The sequence below is a fragment of the Heliangelus exortis genome, chromosome 11 (genome assembly GCF_036169615.1).
Source record: "Heliangelus exortis chromosome 11, bHelExo1.hap1, whole genome shotgun sequence".
Taxonomy (NCBI): Eukaryota; Metazoa; Chordata; class Aves; order Apodiformes; family Trochilidae; genus Heliangelus; species Heliangelus exortis.
In genome coordinates, this window is record NC_092432.1 from 10,590,656 (window position 1) to 10,605,483 (window position 14,828).

The 14,828-nt window shown below is 42.3% G+C and overlaps 1 protein-coding gene across 7 annotated transcripts in view; it reads right to left on the reverse strand.

Annotated features, from left to right (window-relative positions):
* Positions 1-14,828, reverse strand: part of CSNK1G1 (casein kinase 1 gamma 1) — a 107,430-nt gene that overhangs the window by 43,702 nt on the left and 48,900 nt on the right. For all 7 annotated transcript variants that reach the window (XM_071754474.1, XM_071754475.1, XM_071754476.1 and 4 more), the window contains 2 exons: positions 7,880-7,920; positions 3,792-3,861 (listed from right to left, as the gene is read on the reverse strand). In XM_071754474.1, the coding sequence (XP_071610575.1) occupies positions 3,792-3,861; positions 7,880-7,920 (111 nt within the window). The remainder of the gene's footprint in view (positions 1-3,791; positions 3,862-7,879; positions 7,921-14,828) is intronic.

Here is a 14,828-nt window from a genome sequence, read left to right on the forward strand (position 1 = left end):
TCCTCCTCTGTGTCCAGATCACCCCACCCAGAGTGCTGTGTGCAGCTCTTGTTTCTCTGACTACATTAAGGTGAAGCAGTTTTATGATGTTTTAGGCTATGAAATATTTAATTCCCCAGTGAGATACAACAAGCCAGCAGATGGTCACTATTCAGAAGGCCCTTGCCTTTTCTTTTGGGAAGGGTGGAAAAGTTCAAGGAAGAATGATGAAAACCCATTTCTATAAGTAAACACCCCTCCATTTAGTGGTGTGTATGTGTGAAGCGTGTCTTAAGGTGTTCGAGACACAAAAAATCCAGTCCTCTCCTCGGTTAATCCAAGCTGACAGGTGGTGGTCAGCTGAACCACCTGGCAAACAAATGAAACTGGTGCTGATGGGAGATGAACATCACAACGTCAGGGCCTTGTCAGAAAGTCTTGGAATACTGATGATGACGGAGCATAGGGCACAGGAAGCCACAGTGCTGCTGGCAAGAGGCCAATGTCATACCACTGCATTGCTTCCTCTGTTCACACGGAGACATTTCAAATGGAAGCTCATCCCGGGACTTAACTTCTGACAGAGCCCTGAATTATTGGGCTATTTGCTACTCAGCAGGACTACACCAAGGAAAACAGAAAACTAAACTTCAAAAAAAAAGACTAATTTCACTAGTTTTAGGTGATGGCAACAAGTAAAGAAGGTAACAGATACTGATATACATCCTCCTGGCATTAACTGCTGAATTGTTCTACAATTCTGGGGCACAAGCTCCCAGAAAGTACTCTGCAAATATACTGCAGGAGTAGACTCAAAAAATCAGCATTATGGAGCTGCTCACAAATTTCTCTCCAAAAGTAGCACCTGACTTACTGCTACAATCAAGCCCTTCATACCTCCTTAAGAACTCTGGCAGGGCTCCTGAGGAGGGTTTGAGGCACAAAACCTTACTTTACACTCCTGAGTTTAGAGTTTGCTTCTTGATCTAGTGTGTTGCAAGGAAGCCACAACCAAGCTTTCTGCAGTCTTTAACATCCAAGATTATTCTCTTTTAAGGTTGAATGACACAAAACACTTCCCTCCAGGCTAGCTCAAACTACATGTGTACACATTCAGTCACATCCCAGAGGCAAAATATTTTTCTTGACCCGCACAGAACTATCCAACAAGAAGGTTCCTATTTGATTGATGGCAAGGTAGGTTTGTCAATTCCAACTTTAATTTTCCTACGATTAGCATCCAGTATAAAAGTGTTTATTCTGAACATCTAGGAAAAAGGAAACCCCCCTTAAAATTCTTCTCATTAGGAAAAGAAACCATTTTTCTCCAAACACTGCAGGTGATGACAATTTTCCCTTCTCACAGAGATGCTGCTCGCTGAGACCATCTGGTTGTACACGCAGTTGCACGCAGCAGTTGCACTAACAAGAGGAGCACGCTGCTACTGTGGGGTTTCAGCAGTGCCTTTACCAGCCTGACTTTTTAGGCTAACAGTGGGAGGTTCACAGTCAGCCATGTGATTTGGCAAGATTAATTGGCTGAGTTATTGAACAGTATGTCACATGTGACACTACTCTTGCTCTCCTCCGAGTCATACACACCATGGGTTTGGACACTTCCAGTTTTCATTCAGTGGGGTCTGTTTGAGCAGTTGAAGTTTTTGAGCAAGGACCATTAAGGGGAGCCTGGCATTAATGATATCACTGACAACAAACCCATCTATTTCCCCAAAGTCGGCACATATTTAGCACCAAGCTGTCTTTACAGACAGTCTTCCCCTAATTCTTAGTTTGGCATGCAGACACCGAGTTAAGGCTTCCTGGTCCTGGCAGTCTGACTCCATCAAAATTTATTTTGTTCGGGTTCCAAGTTTCATGGAGAGACCAGAGTCATGGCTCCCATCCTCCATGCGAGCTCCTGGCCTATTTCCAGTTGTTTTAGCAGAACTGGAGCACAAGAGCTTCTAATGGCATTCAACAGATTATCTGAGCTGGGTTTGCAATGCCCGTGGGACCACAGAGAGATAGAAACAAAAGGCATGTTGTTCATGAAGCATCTCAACATTCCTGACAAATGATGGCAAAAAAAGGCTTGAGATGACAGCTAGCCCACCCTAGAATCACGGGAAGAGAGATCTTGGGGGCAAAACCTCCATGTCTGATGGCAGTGTACTCAGAAATACTTCCACTAGTGTGCACCGCATCAGATAGGGCAGAAATGCCCTGTGTGGGTGAGAAAATGTTGCAGGATGAGAAGTTTAGACTCATTAGGAGTGGAGGAAAACCCATAAACAATACTTAATCTAACCCAAATAAAGCCAAGCCCCCGTCATCTGACGAATTATAAAATTCCTCAATATGTTTAAAGAGTAGTAGAAAGCTGACAGGTGGAGCAAGTGCAGGGTGGATTTCACTCACGTGTCATGAAAGACATTTGCTGGGTTATCAAAGAGATGGCCAGCATCAATTGACCTCAAGTAGGAAGTGAGCAGTGGAATTAAGTGTCTGTCCTAATCTGTGAACCTCTATTTGATTTATTTGCTACACAGGCTTCAGCAGAAATGCCCCAAGTCTCAAGAAAACAGGTAACTGGAATTAAGTGACAAAATCAACCCATCAGGAGCTTTGTGCACAATGCCACATGCAATCACCAGAACACAAAACAGACAAGAGCACCTTACTTCAGCTGACAAAAAATACTAACAATATTGTAGTGTTTCCAATAGTGACAACTTACTTGGTTCACATCCCAGATTCAGGATCCTACAAGGAGCAAAAAAACCTTAAAACATAGGGTGCAAGAGCACCCACTCTCCTGAGGATGTGCTACACAAAGTTAAGGAAACTCATGAGAAAAATTACTTGGAAGAAGCAGAAAAGAAAAATGCAGGATGACTGCTAAGATACTGCATACTATAGGCTCAGAGCAGACATTTCTTCCACTCTATTCAACTTAATGCTTAGATAACAGGAGAGGAAGTTGAAGGTAGGTTCACACAGGGAAGACAGGAAAAACAAAACCAGAAGAAAGTGTAAAAAAATTACACTAATGTAAACAATTTCCTATAACCCAGTGTTAACATACAACCAAGTAACAGAAGAAGCAGAGAAGGTCCTTGCTTCACAGAGAGTTCCTTGAGTAGTGGGCTATGGAAATCTTTGGCACAGGAAATAGCACATACTAAAAGACTATATAGGGTTAAAAAGGAACCATAAATTCAGCAATGGAAAATCCAAACACTATCAGAAACAAGCTCAAGCCCTGTATTAGGGAAATCAGAGAGCCTGCCAGAAAAAAAAAAAAAAAAAAGCTTCTGGCTTATCCTGTGATATGCTTCTCATATTTGCTGTCAAACAGAGGTTACTGAGATCATGGCCTTATGGACACTCTTTTGGACACTCTTATGATTTAGTAAATATCAGTGAAAAAATATTTCTGATTTTTATTATGAAAGCTCTATGCTACTTTCACAACTTCCTAAATTTTAAGACTTTATGTCACCTTTTGGAACCTGTCATTCTATACACAAAGAATTTTCTTTCATCAAAGTTTCCGGTGTTTTAGAAAGACACTTCCATGGGTATTTCCCATATCAGTCAGTTCTCACTAACACAAGTTTCTGGGTCTGCATAATTACCCAGTATCATTATGGTGTAATTTTGATCAAATCTCTCCCAGAAGTTGTGTGAGCCTAAAAGAATTTGCTCTGATCCGTAAGTTCAAGTAAGAGCTACACACCAAATAGGATGGCAATGTTTGATTTAATAAAGAAATTACAAACTTACTATAAGCTTAAAGTGGGTTTACTTACCCGCACTTCCAAGTTGTTTATAAAACCTGTATTCTAAATGAAGCTGTGGTGCACGTGATTTTATTGGTTCCTAAAATGGCAAGGAAAAAAAAGTTAGGTAAAAGCAGTTTGACTGAAAAACGTTTTATCTGTATGTCAAGGTTTGTGAATGTTTGTGACTGTATGTAATGCTTGGAGTTTCAAGATAAACCACCCTAGACTGAAAGTCTAACAACAGAGTTCACCCTTAGACAGAATTTAAATACATAGAGAACTAAAAGCAGTAAAACTTGAAATAGGGACTCCAAAGGAGAAATAACCTCATCTAAATACAAAGCTCATTCATGGCAGCGAAATTCAAGAATCGTTCAACAAAGCTCCTGGTCCTTGAAGAATGACCCTGGACACTGGCAGGAGTAAAGTCCAAGCTGCAAAAGACCAAGTCCCTGGTCCATTTTGTGGTCTGTGGACTACAGTGGACTACAGTATTTTTGTAGGTCACAAGCCTGTATTTTTGAAAACTGCTGAAGCACATAACTGTGTTTTAAGTCAGATCACAGTTGTATAGATCCACAATCTTGCTTGCAGCAAGTGCTACAGTGCAGCCAACTATCTAGCAAAAAGGCAGGAAGAAGTTTTCCCTCTTCAGTTGCAGGTGTCAGTCAAACAAAGTCAAAGCACTTAAGAATATTCTATTTTTATACACAGAACATGCAAAAAAAAAAAAAAAAAAAAAAGGCTAAGTCTGCTATGCATCCACAGCACTACATTTCTCAACTGTTACTCATCTGCACTTCGTGCACAAAACTTAGTGCCTATGATCCATAAAAGCATTAACATGCAAGATTATAAAGCTTCTAAAAATAAAAGTTGAAATTGAGAGGATTAAGAGACTTGAGTAATTACATTTTCAATAAAACTGTGACTTGGGATAGGCAGTAATGTGGATACACCAACTGCCCTGGCATCCTTGAAATGGATTTTAATACTGGCCTCAGTTTTTTGGTTGGATTTTACTTATTTTCTTGCATTTCACAATGAAATGAATCCATAATCAATACATTGACCTCCAAGGGAGCCTCTTGAGACCAAAACAAAAATAAGTTCTTCTGTGTTTCACATCAGCTCCTATGAGTGAGAGCAAAACAGGCTGAACACAGACAAGAGTGAGCCAGCATCTTCAGTATGGTGAACTGTCCCAGAGAAGGACAAGAGAGCTTTAGCTGATCCACTTGCCCTGTTTCACCTCTGGTCTGTACAGTAAAACAAATGTCCACATTTGGTGTGAACTCCATGTTAAAGAGGGTTTTTTTAAGTCAGAAGTACAATTCTTGTACAGAATTTCAGGCAATTCAACTTCCAGCCAAGCTGCTCATTATCAGCTCAAACCATCCCCTCCATCTGCTAGCAGAGGGGGAAAAAAATGTGCCTAGTTGCTTCTCAACTTTCTCATGTTTAAGACCTTCAGAAGCCAATTATGACCAACTACTAAGATAACAATGGTGAAAAATATTCTGGAGGAAAATGAAAGCAAATATAAAGCAATGCAGAAACACATTTTGTTGTACAGGTTGCATTTAAATTAAAATAATCATTGATGGTGGCTTGAGGCAGAGTCTATTACCACGTGGACAGCACAAGGATTTAGGGTAACAGGAACTCAGCCTGTTCTGCAAATAGTTTATTTATGCAAATAAATATCCAAATAAACTATTTGGATAAAGGTAGAATGGTTAATATATCAGGATGTGAGGCTACCTATGACAAAATCAGGGAAAGAAAACCTCAGCCATCCCAGCATCAGGACCTGTGCAAGCCTGAGCTCTGGACCCCTGCCAGAGTTGCAGCAGCTTCTGAGAAGATCATACCAGAACAGATGGCTGTCCTGCAGGCCAAGGGTTTAAAGATGCTGGCAGATGTTGTGTTTGTAGGTAAAATAACTGAACTGCTAAACCACAGCTTGAACCAGCGGGCATCAGGATTGCTATGAGAGAGTATAGCTTGGTAGCTGCACTGGGATGACACCAATGGATGTTCAATGGGCAGGGAAAGATTCCTACTATGTGCAATCCAGTGGTCAAAACCCTCAGAAAATGAAACCAGTAAATACAGCTAAGAAGACTTTGGGGGCTTTGAGCAACCTGGTCTAATGGAAGGTGTCCCTCCCTGTGGAGGGAGGGTTGGAACTAGATGATCTTTGAAGTCCCTTCCGACCCAAACCAGTCTGTGATTCTATGAAGACAAACTTCCCAAATGCCCCTAACAAATAACGTTCAGTTGAAGAGTAGGACGAGGAGATGTGTGGTGGCACCAAGGAGAGAAGACAGTATTTTCCAAGATGCAGCACAATCCTTTTCCCCAAAGAGAAACCATGACACATTAGCACTGAATTTCCCAGCACTTTTTGATCAGCTCTTTGGTATCCATCATTCTAATCACTAAGTTTCCAGCTTCAGCTCCATGACAGGAGGCACAAAAAGCTGTTGCAGAAGACAATCTCACACTGCTAGAAGAACTTGGAGCAGAGTTTTGACTTGGTCCAGTGAAACAGATAAAAGAAAATGTGGCCTCCAAGTGCAGCTACTAGACCACTAGTCCACAAAATATTTGAATGGTACGGAAAATGACAATGAAGTACACAGAAATGTGTTAAGTATACAGAAATGTATTTGCTCTAATGAGGACGAGTCATTCTCAGCCCTGGGGAATATGGTCTGAAACTGGGAGACCAAAAAATCCCCATCTCTTCTACTGTTCTCTTATTAAACTTCTCAAAGACACAGCAGGTTTGCAAATGCCTGGATGGCCACTGAATGGCAATTCCATTCCTTCCAATGTGAAGGACCAGAGATTTTAAAGTATGAATCACAACAGGGAAAATCAAGCAGGAGTGTGTTGCAGAGTTTTAACACTCAAGATATTTTTCGGGAAAAAAGAACACGAAAGAAAGAAAGAATGCTACTGGAAAAAATATGCAAGATCAAGGGAGTGATAAAGATAATCCCATCCTGCTCTGTCATCTCCCTACTGAAAGGGTTCAGGTTACTGGAAGGCATCACTGCAGGAACTGTTTTGAGAGAAACAAGCATCCCTTGGACTAATCCATCTGTGTTTTATCTGTATTAATTCCTTACCCCTTCCAAGACTATAACTTTGTGGGATTATCTTTAAAAGCAAATGATAAGTATTGTTGATTCAATAAACCACCTTGTCTGGGTACACAGCACATTTTCCAACGATCAGATGTGTCCAAAAGGGAGCTACTCAACCTGTGCCAGTCTTCCTTCCCAAGGTGGATCCCTATCAAGGACATCCTAAGCTCCACTGCAGGTGTTTATTTCTTTAAGGGAATATCTTCTGACATTTGGCAACAGGCTTGAAAACAAGATGCAAAGCCCTAATTATTTTTCATCTACTATGCATCATACAAGGAGAATGTTTGAGCTATAAAACTTTTGGCACTTGAATGTGATCAGAATCAACACCTCAAGTCCACCCTGATCTTCTGTAATCTGAATGACTCCCATCATTCTGCCAGACAACATCAGGTGGGCAAACAGGCATGTTTGCTGACCATATTGAATGAGCTTTAATGACAGCTTTAACTTCAGATTCTAGGGTTTGGACCTGTGATTAAAGAGCATCTGGATGAGACAAGAGCACACCAGCTGAAGATATCACATCTGAAAGCCCCAAGACACTAATGAAAGCCCTAGGTTTACAGACAGGAAAAATTAGGGCAGAAACACAAACTAGTGGGCCATGATTTTAGATCTGAGAGAGCTACAAGTTAGAGATGGTGTCCTGAATAGAAAGGCTCAGTCCAGGGAATGGCAGCAGTCAGTGCTTTTCACTGGGACCTGGAAGGCTTGAGAAGAGGAACAAGGCGCTCACTGGACTAGAGACCACATAAGTACAAAACCCACTCAGCAGGTGGAGGGATGGGGTATGTCCTCCTTTTTAGTGCTCTCAAGAATTTATCTCAACTGAAAACAGTTATTCTCATTGAGGGTGAGAGCAGCATTAAGGGCAAAGTGTGAAAGTTGGTTTTGTCTGAATTTTTAAAATGAAGTACAAGTCATTCAAGAACACCTGAAACTTCCACTTACCAGTTTGATCGCTACGTATTCATTGGTGTAGAGATTTTTACCTGCAAAGGAAAAAGAAAAAAAAAAAACACTTTTAGCTCCACGTTCAACACATGCAGCCAGAGAGAGACACAAGGCTGAAGAGAATATTGATGGCAAAGAGGTGTCTTCTCAGTTCCTCACTGAAGTTCACGCCTTTAACAAAGTATAAGCCACAAAATAATCAGCTGCTGCAGTTCACCAGGGCAGGCAAACACTGTCTTCCATTCAGCACAAGGTAATCATGTTTTATGGTAGCACTTATGTTCCACGCAAGCACTGGAGGAGGTAGCCCAGACACATTAGGTTTTATTATCCACATCATGCCAAAAATGTCTGGAGAACAAAAACGGAAGAGTCAAAGCATCATTCCTTTCAGAAATCTCTTAGATCTGCTGGACACTGAACAATTCTTATCTGTGATCTATAGGGACTTTCACTAACTTAATCGTGCTGCACATCAAAGTCACTTGTGCAAGGAGATATATGAAAATAACCTTTGTACCACCACATAGCTTTTATTTCTTCCCCTATGAGCAGGCAAGCAGGGTTGACAAAATGCCTTCTCTACACTAGGGGCACAAAGGTGACTCTCATAACCCAGCAAGGCCAGTACTTCTCAGTTTCAATATGGTACCAATCATCTTCAAAAACCCATTTTCAGGACCCCAAAACATGGAGAAGAGTCTAGTCTGATCCTAGCTCTGGCAGGCACGAAGGGCAAGAGGCTAGGAAGAGGCTAACCAGGCATGCAGGAGGCTGCTGCTGGGGTATTACAGCTCCATTACTCCAATTCAAAGTTGGTACCGACCTGTGCTACAGCTGGAGGCAAACTTTTCCTTCAGGAACCTGTCTGATGTTTGAACCAGGCCCTTAGCTTCCTTCACGATCTGTGGCAGAGATGTACAACTATGTGTGTCAAGGAGTATCCCTCTGTGTGTCCTGAAGCTGCCAGTTCTCATATCCTTCAGTGTTCTCCAGTTCCTCTGCTGGTGATCTGAGCAATCACTCCTCCTTCACCCTCTCCACGCTGCTCATAACTGACAGCCAGCTCTCCTGGAGGAGGTTTCACTGGGGAAGGATGCTCAAGCAGTGCTCATACCTGATCTGTCCCATTGTCTTCACATCTCTGCTACCTTTTAGACTTCCTCTAGCTCCATCATATCATTTGAGAAGGGCAGCCTCTGCTGCACAAAGCCCTCTGTGACAGTCATCTTTAAAGCCTGATATATTTAGCTGGGGAAATACCCCTTTTATTTCACTTTATAACAGCTTCATATTTTCTGCTTTTAACTTCTTTGATACCACCCCTTACTGTAGTTCTGGCTTCTGAATTTCAAATGGGGCACATAAGCAGATGGCTTTAACATCCATCAGGAAGCAAAAAAAAAAAATTATGGAAAGCTTCAACCTGTTACAATAACGGGCAATGCTGTTTAACACAGGGCAGTAATTTAAATAATGTGAGGTTAAATATGCTTAGAGGAAGTGTTTTATGCCAGCAAATGTGTAAGCTGAGCTCCAGCGTTAACCCTTGCAACACAGGGTTGTTTGAATCTATTTCTTTAGGTCTTTTAATATGACCCATTATGCCCAGGCTGGAAACGAAGGGTACAAAATAGATCTTGCAGTCGCATCAGGAAGAAGCAGATATTGGAAAGTGGATTCTAAAAGAGCTGGAAGGGCAAATCAGCAGAAAAGCACACGGCAGGATTAAGCACTTCATCCTTTGAGGCAGATAAGGGCTCCAGCCTGGTGCTATTCAGCAACTGGCAGGGAGAGCCCATGCAAGGACACTAAGGGAAGGAAGCCTAAATACACATAAATTCCCTGCTCCATGTTAGCTACCAGCAAGGATGTCAAATCAGCAGCTCCAGCCATGACCACTCACTGACACTGCCCACTCCCCTCAGCAGGGCGTGATCTCCTGTCCCGAAGCTCAGTTTGAAGACACTGAGCCACACCAAGGGAAGCTCTAGCCCAAATACTTGAAAAAAATCAATGCTTTAAACCACAAAAAAAACAAGGAAAGAGGGATGGGAACTATATCTCCTACAGATCCCAGGACCTCCTTGGAGATGCACCATTTCAAGGCAGTTTTGGTGCTCATCGTGCAGGGGTTTAATTTCATCCAGGGAGTGAGGAGCCCCAGACCTTGTAACAACATTCGTTGCTAACTCCCACCAGTGTTGGACAATAACACTGGGGAAACACAGCTCTTCCAAGCATGTTTCAAGGCAGAGGACATTGCTAGCACTCTCCATGCATGTGGTGCATGGCGTATTATGGTCTGGTTCACAGGGCTGGGGACTAGACAGGAGACAATTTTGGTAATGAAATTCCTCACTTAAAAAGCTGGGATTGGCAAAACACTAGTCAGATTTCAGGCCTGCAGCCAAAGGGAAATGAATCAATTAATCCTCCAGTTCATCCCCTTCAGACCAAGCACCATGCATGGGGAGACTGCACACACCGGGGTGGCAAATGGGTCCAGCTTCTGAACTCCAAAACCTTCCTAAAATTGCAGTACAAGATGCTTGCTTTGCCAGCTGTGATGGCAAAGCAATCCTAAAAATCCCTCTGTTGACTTGTTCCAGACTAAGACCTGCCCCTCGGTATTACTATCACACTCTCCAAGGTGTAATGATTTCTTCTTCCTCCTCCTACAAGGCAGCAGTGGTATTAAAAAGATGAGTAAAGGCAGCACTGCTCACAGAAGAAAGCAAATCTGCATAGTAAAAGAAGCCACAAATAGAAGCTGCATCTTATCTCAGTAAGACAAAAGATCTGTAATATAGCTGAGATGATATAACTGCACTAACAAAAGCTTTTCAAGTTCAGGCAAAGCTTTTGATGGAGCAGCAATTAAGTTCGTGCCTCAGTTTTAGGTAGTTCCACTGACAGTTACGAACTACATATTCTAAAGGGTGCATTAAGTCACCAGCATTCACATGGGAAATCTATCAGAGTAGATTTCTCAAGCCCTGGCAGCACAAGGGACCAAACACTCAGAGAGACTGCAGACAGACTGAGCCCAAACTCATCCATCCCTCGTGTGCACCATTCCCATAGGTCAAAGTTAAGAGCCACAAGTACAAATGTCTCGCAACCAACATAAAAAATGCTTTGACCCTTCCTTCTAGCTTGTCACTACACAGACAATACATTTTGACAATAGATCAGAGCTGGGTAACAGAGCAAACATCCAACCAGTCATCCTAAATCCCAGAGCCCACCTCAGGCTGCAGAGCAGAGAGCAGATCCCACAGGGAGCTGAAACATGAGTTGCCATCCATTGTTGTGGTGGCAGATCTGCTGGACCTTCCGCAGCACGACTCCACATAACCCCTCCTAGTGTGGATTCCACATAGGATCTGCTCTCACCCACACCCTCCACATCTAGCATTACTCTAGCCCTACATTGATGATTATGATGATGATTTGTTATTTGGGAAATAGAGACAAAAACAGCCCCAATATCAGACGCTAATATAATTTTTGTGGCTTTCTTTGTTTTAAAGCAGAACTCCTGGCTTCAAACTGCAGCCCGGGAGTCAGCTGGGTGGTTCTTGCTTTTGAGGGGCACCTTCCGAGCTTTGGTTGACCTACTCTGAGTTGGCAACATACAGGAAACCAGCTTTTCTTCCAGAGACCTGTTCCTGAATCATGCTGATGCCTGACTTCTGGACACCACACAGTTGCTCTGGGTAGCACATGAAAGCACAGACTTCTCCGTAAGTCTCTTTGGTGCAGTAGCCTACCAAGGGAGCATACAAGCAATAAACAGGATCTAGCTTGCCTAATATATTTTTTCCCTTCCAAACACAGAGAAAAGCTGCATTAATAATCTTTTTAAAAGATAGTTGAACACTGTTTTGAAAATACCAAATAACATTTGCATAACAGAAAAAGGATTTGGGCTCCAATCTACAGCTCAGCATTAAAAGCCCTTGGTCTGTCCTGAACTTAATGGTTATTTGAGAAAACCCTCCACCCTCCAGAAACAGGAGTAGTTTTATTTCATGCTTTACTAAATACGGGTGCCAAACACTGGGAAAAACAAAGGCAACTAAAGAGGCTTATTTATCCCTAACAGGAATCATGGTTTGGGATTTCAGGTAAATACAAGGAACAGCCACTGGGTAAGTCCATGCACCAGTACAAAATGGCAGGTTTAGGCTCAGCTGATGACATTTTCTGCAGTAAATTTTACAGTTGTGGCCTTAGATTTTAGCGGGTTAAATCATGTTTCTCCTGAGCAGTGAGCACCTACTGACAGCACACAATTTTACAGGCCAGTGAGTTTGTTCTCAGGCTGGTTCACATAGTGACAGCTCCCATCAGCTTGGGGCAGAGATGCAGGACATTGTAATGGCAGAAGTCACACTTATAAAACTTCAGGTGTGCTCTAGCTCCCAAATCCACATGAGAATTAACTTGGCAGATAAATGAAAGCTGTACAACAGGGCTTGGTGTTGCACCAAAGGCAACAAAATCCCATAAAATCACAGAGTCTGGCCCAGGGATGACAAGCAAGACTTCCAGCTCTTTGCTGGCACTCTAAAACCCTGGGTAGGAGGTTGAGCTGCTTTGGAAACCAAAGCTCTCACAGACCAACAAATCTGTGGCTTGTCTGAAGAAAGAGCATCCAGTCAACCCTGTCTGATCTTACACCTCTGGGCCAGATGCTGAGTTTTTGGTTCATCTTCCCATTTCAGCTTGCCTGAGGGCTGGACCCCAACTGCACTGCTCCTGTGTGCTTCAATATACAATAAATATCCCCAGGGCTATCTGTGTTTGCAGCAAGAAAAATGAACCTGAAGCTGTGAGCTTTATATTTGCAGAAAAAGAACTTCCATACACGTGTGCCGTCCCCTCCCTGAACAATCAGTCCTCTCTGTCTGGCACTGGAGCATGAAGCAAGAGCAGCTTAGAGTGAAGAAACAGCACCTGAAAAAAGAGTAATTCTGCACTGAACTGGAAAAATGTATTTCCCCCTTGCTTATCAGTGCAGGACTTGGTTCTTCCTCTGTTACTAAAAGCGTTCACTGGTGCTTCACTTCTCTGAAATCATGTTAAACACCAAAAAAAGCCAAAAGGAAGAGAGCACTCCTTTCATCTCTGCAGGAAAAAAATGGTTATCAGAGACTTGTTTGCTCCTATTTTGCTCCTACGTTTTGTTCCTATTTTGTTCCTTATTTGCTCCCCCAGCACAATTCTGTGATAATTAGCATCACATCTGTGCAATAGAAATACCTGATATTTGAGCAAACTGGAGCTCTTAAAGCAAAAGTGACTTGCAAAAAGCAACAATAGCAGAGCTTCTGTAAGGACCTTACACCTAATTGCTGTTATCACACTTAAGGCCCCATTGCCCAAATACAGCACACTACTAAGCTAACCAGTCTGAGAAAAACATTTACCAGTGTACAAAAAAACCCCAAAACCCTTGAAGAGCCTCTCAATTAACAGGTGATACTTTTTCCATAGTTAAAACTGAGTATTTCTGTAAACAAGATTTTTCAGAAGTGCAATCTCCAGTGTAGCATCAGTGCTTTGAAAAAATACATTAGTTAGAAATCAAACACCACTGCAATTTTGAGAAACATGAGAAAGAGCAACCATGTAAAAAGGACTAGCATTTGGGCACCAGCTGAATTAATGCAAAAAACAGTTATCTGGAGGGATCCACTGCATCTGCAGAACCTTGAAGCAGAGTTTTGATCATCACAGAGCAATTCAACATCTCCATGGGGATGCTGCTATCGTGACATTTACTGTTAGGGGGAGGAATTGACTTGAAAATACTTATGTGACTGTAAGGATCCAAACTTTTCTTCAGCTGCTGATTATGCTCATGTTTATGAAGGTGGGACTTCTAGTCCCTGCCCTTGGTTCTCTCCATCTTTGGAGCAATATCTCTGTTCCTGCAAATAAATAAAACTTCTCTGATGTAAAGCTGAAACTCAAACTACCTATTTACTGAGACAAGATCATAAGCAAGCTGGTTAATCTCCATGATGTGGAGAAGTGGCATATCATACAGAGGTAATAACCAAACTTCTGAATGAAAGCTTATATAGATTAATCTAGGATTACACAGATTCTGAGCAGGAATCTACAAAGATAAAATTAGTAGTTATGTGTTACAGCCCTTTGGTTACCTGAAGCAACTTTTTTATCCATTTATGTACCATCCCTTGGCCTGGTGACACAGGGGATTTTACTTTAAACCTAAATACACACCAAGTTTTGGAAGAAGGATATTTCTGTCAGCCAAATGGTCTTCTGCACCCTCAAGTTCCCTACCACAATAACCCAACCCAGTCAGCAGAAGAGGAGAAATTCAACCAGTTTAAGTCATGATCAAGACCATCACGAGCTGCTGCTTCTGAGCTACAGCAGCTAACCCAAAACCAAATATTGAGAGCTCAGGGGCACGTAATTAAAAATACCGGCTGCTTCCCCCGTCTCATTTAAAAACAACCATTTGTTTAGGATGACTTCGAGTCACTGCCACACAGTGTGTTGGGCTCTTAAGCCATCCTAAACAAACGCTGCATTAGCGTAGCCATCTGTTTGGGTGACCAGCTGCAAGACATGTGGTTAAAAAGATCAATGGACCGTGAAAAATCCCAGGCTGCCAGGCTGGTTCAGCAGCCAGATGGGCAGTCAGCACACCCTGCTCCTCACAAGTGAGTCAAAGACACAGGACGAATCAGAGCAATGGGGCTGAAACCAGGGCATCCTGGTTAAGGAGGGAGGTGGAATGGAGAAGACAGGGACAAGTGCTGAGAAAGAGTCTCACCCACTACTTTAATAAGGTGTCCCAGTTTATAAGTAAGAAACTGAGAAAGAAATTTAGCAATTCAGGCAGTTAAGAAGATTTTTTTTTTCAACTTAGGCAAGACATTCAGTGCTGAGCACAGAC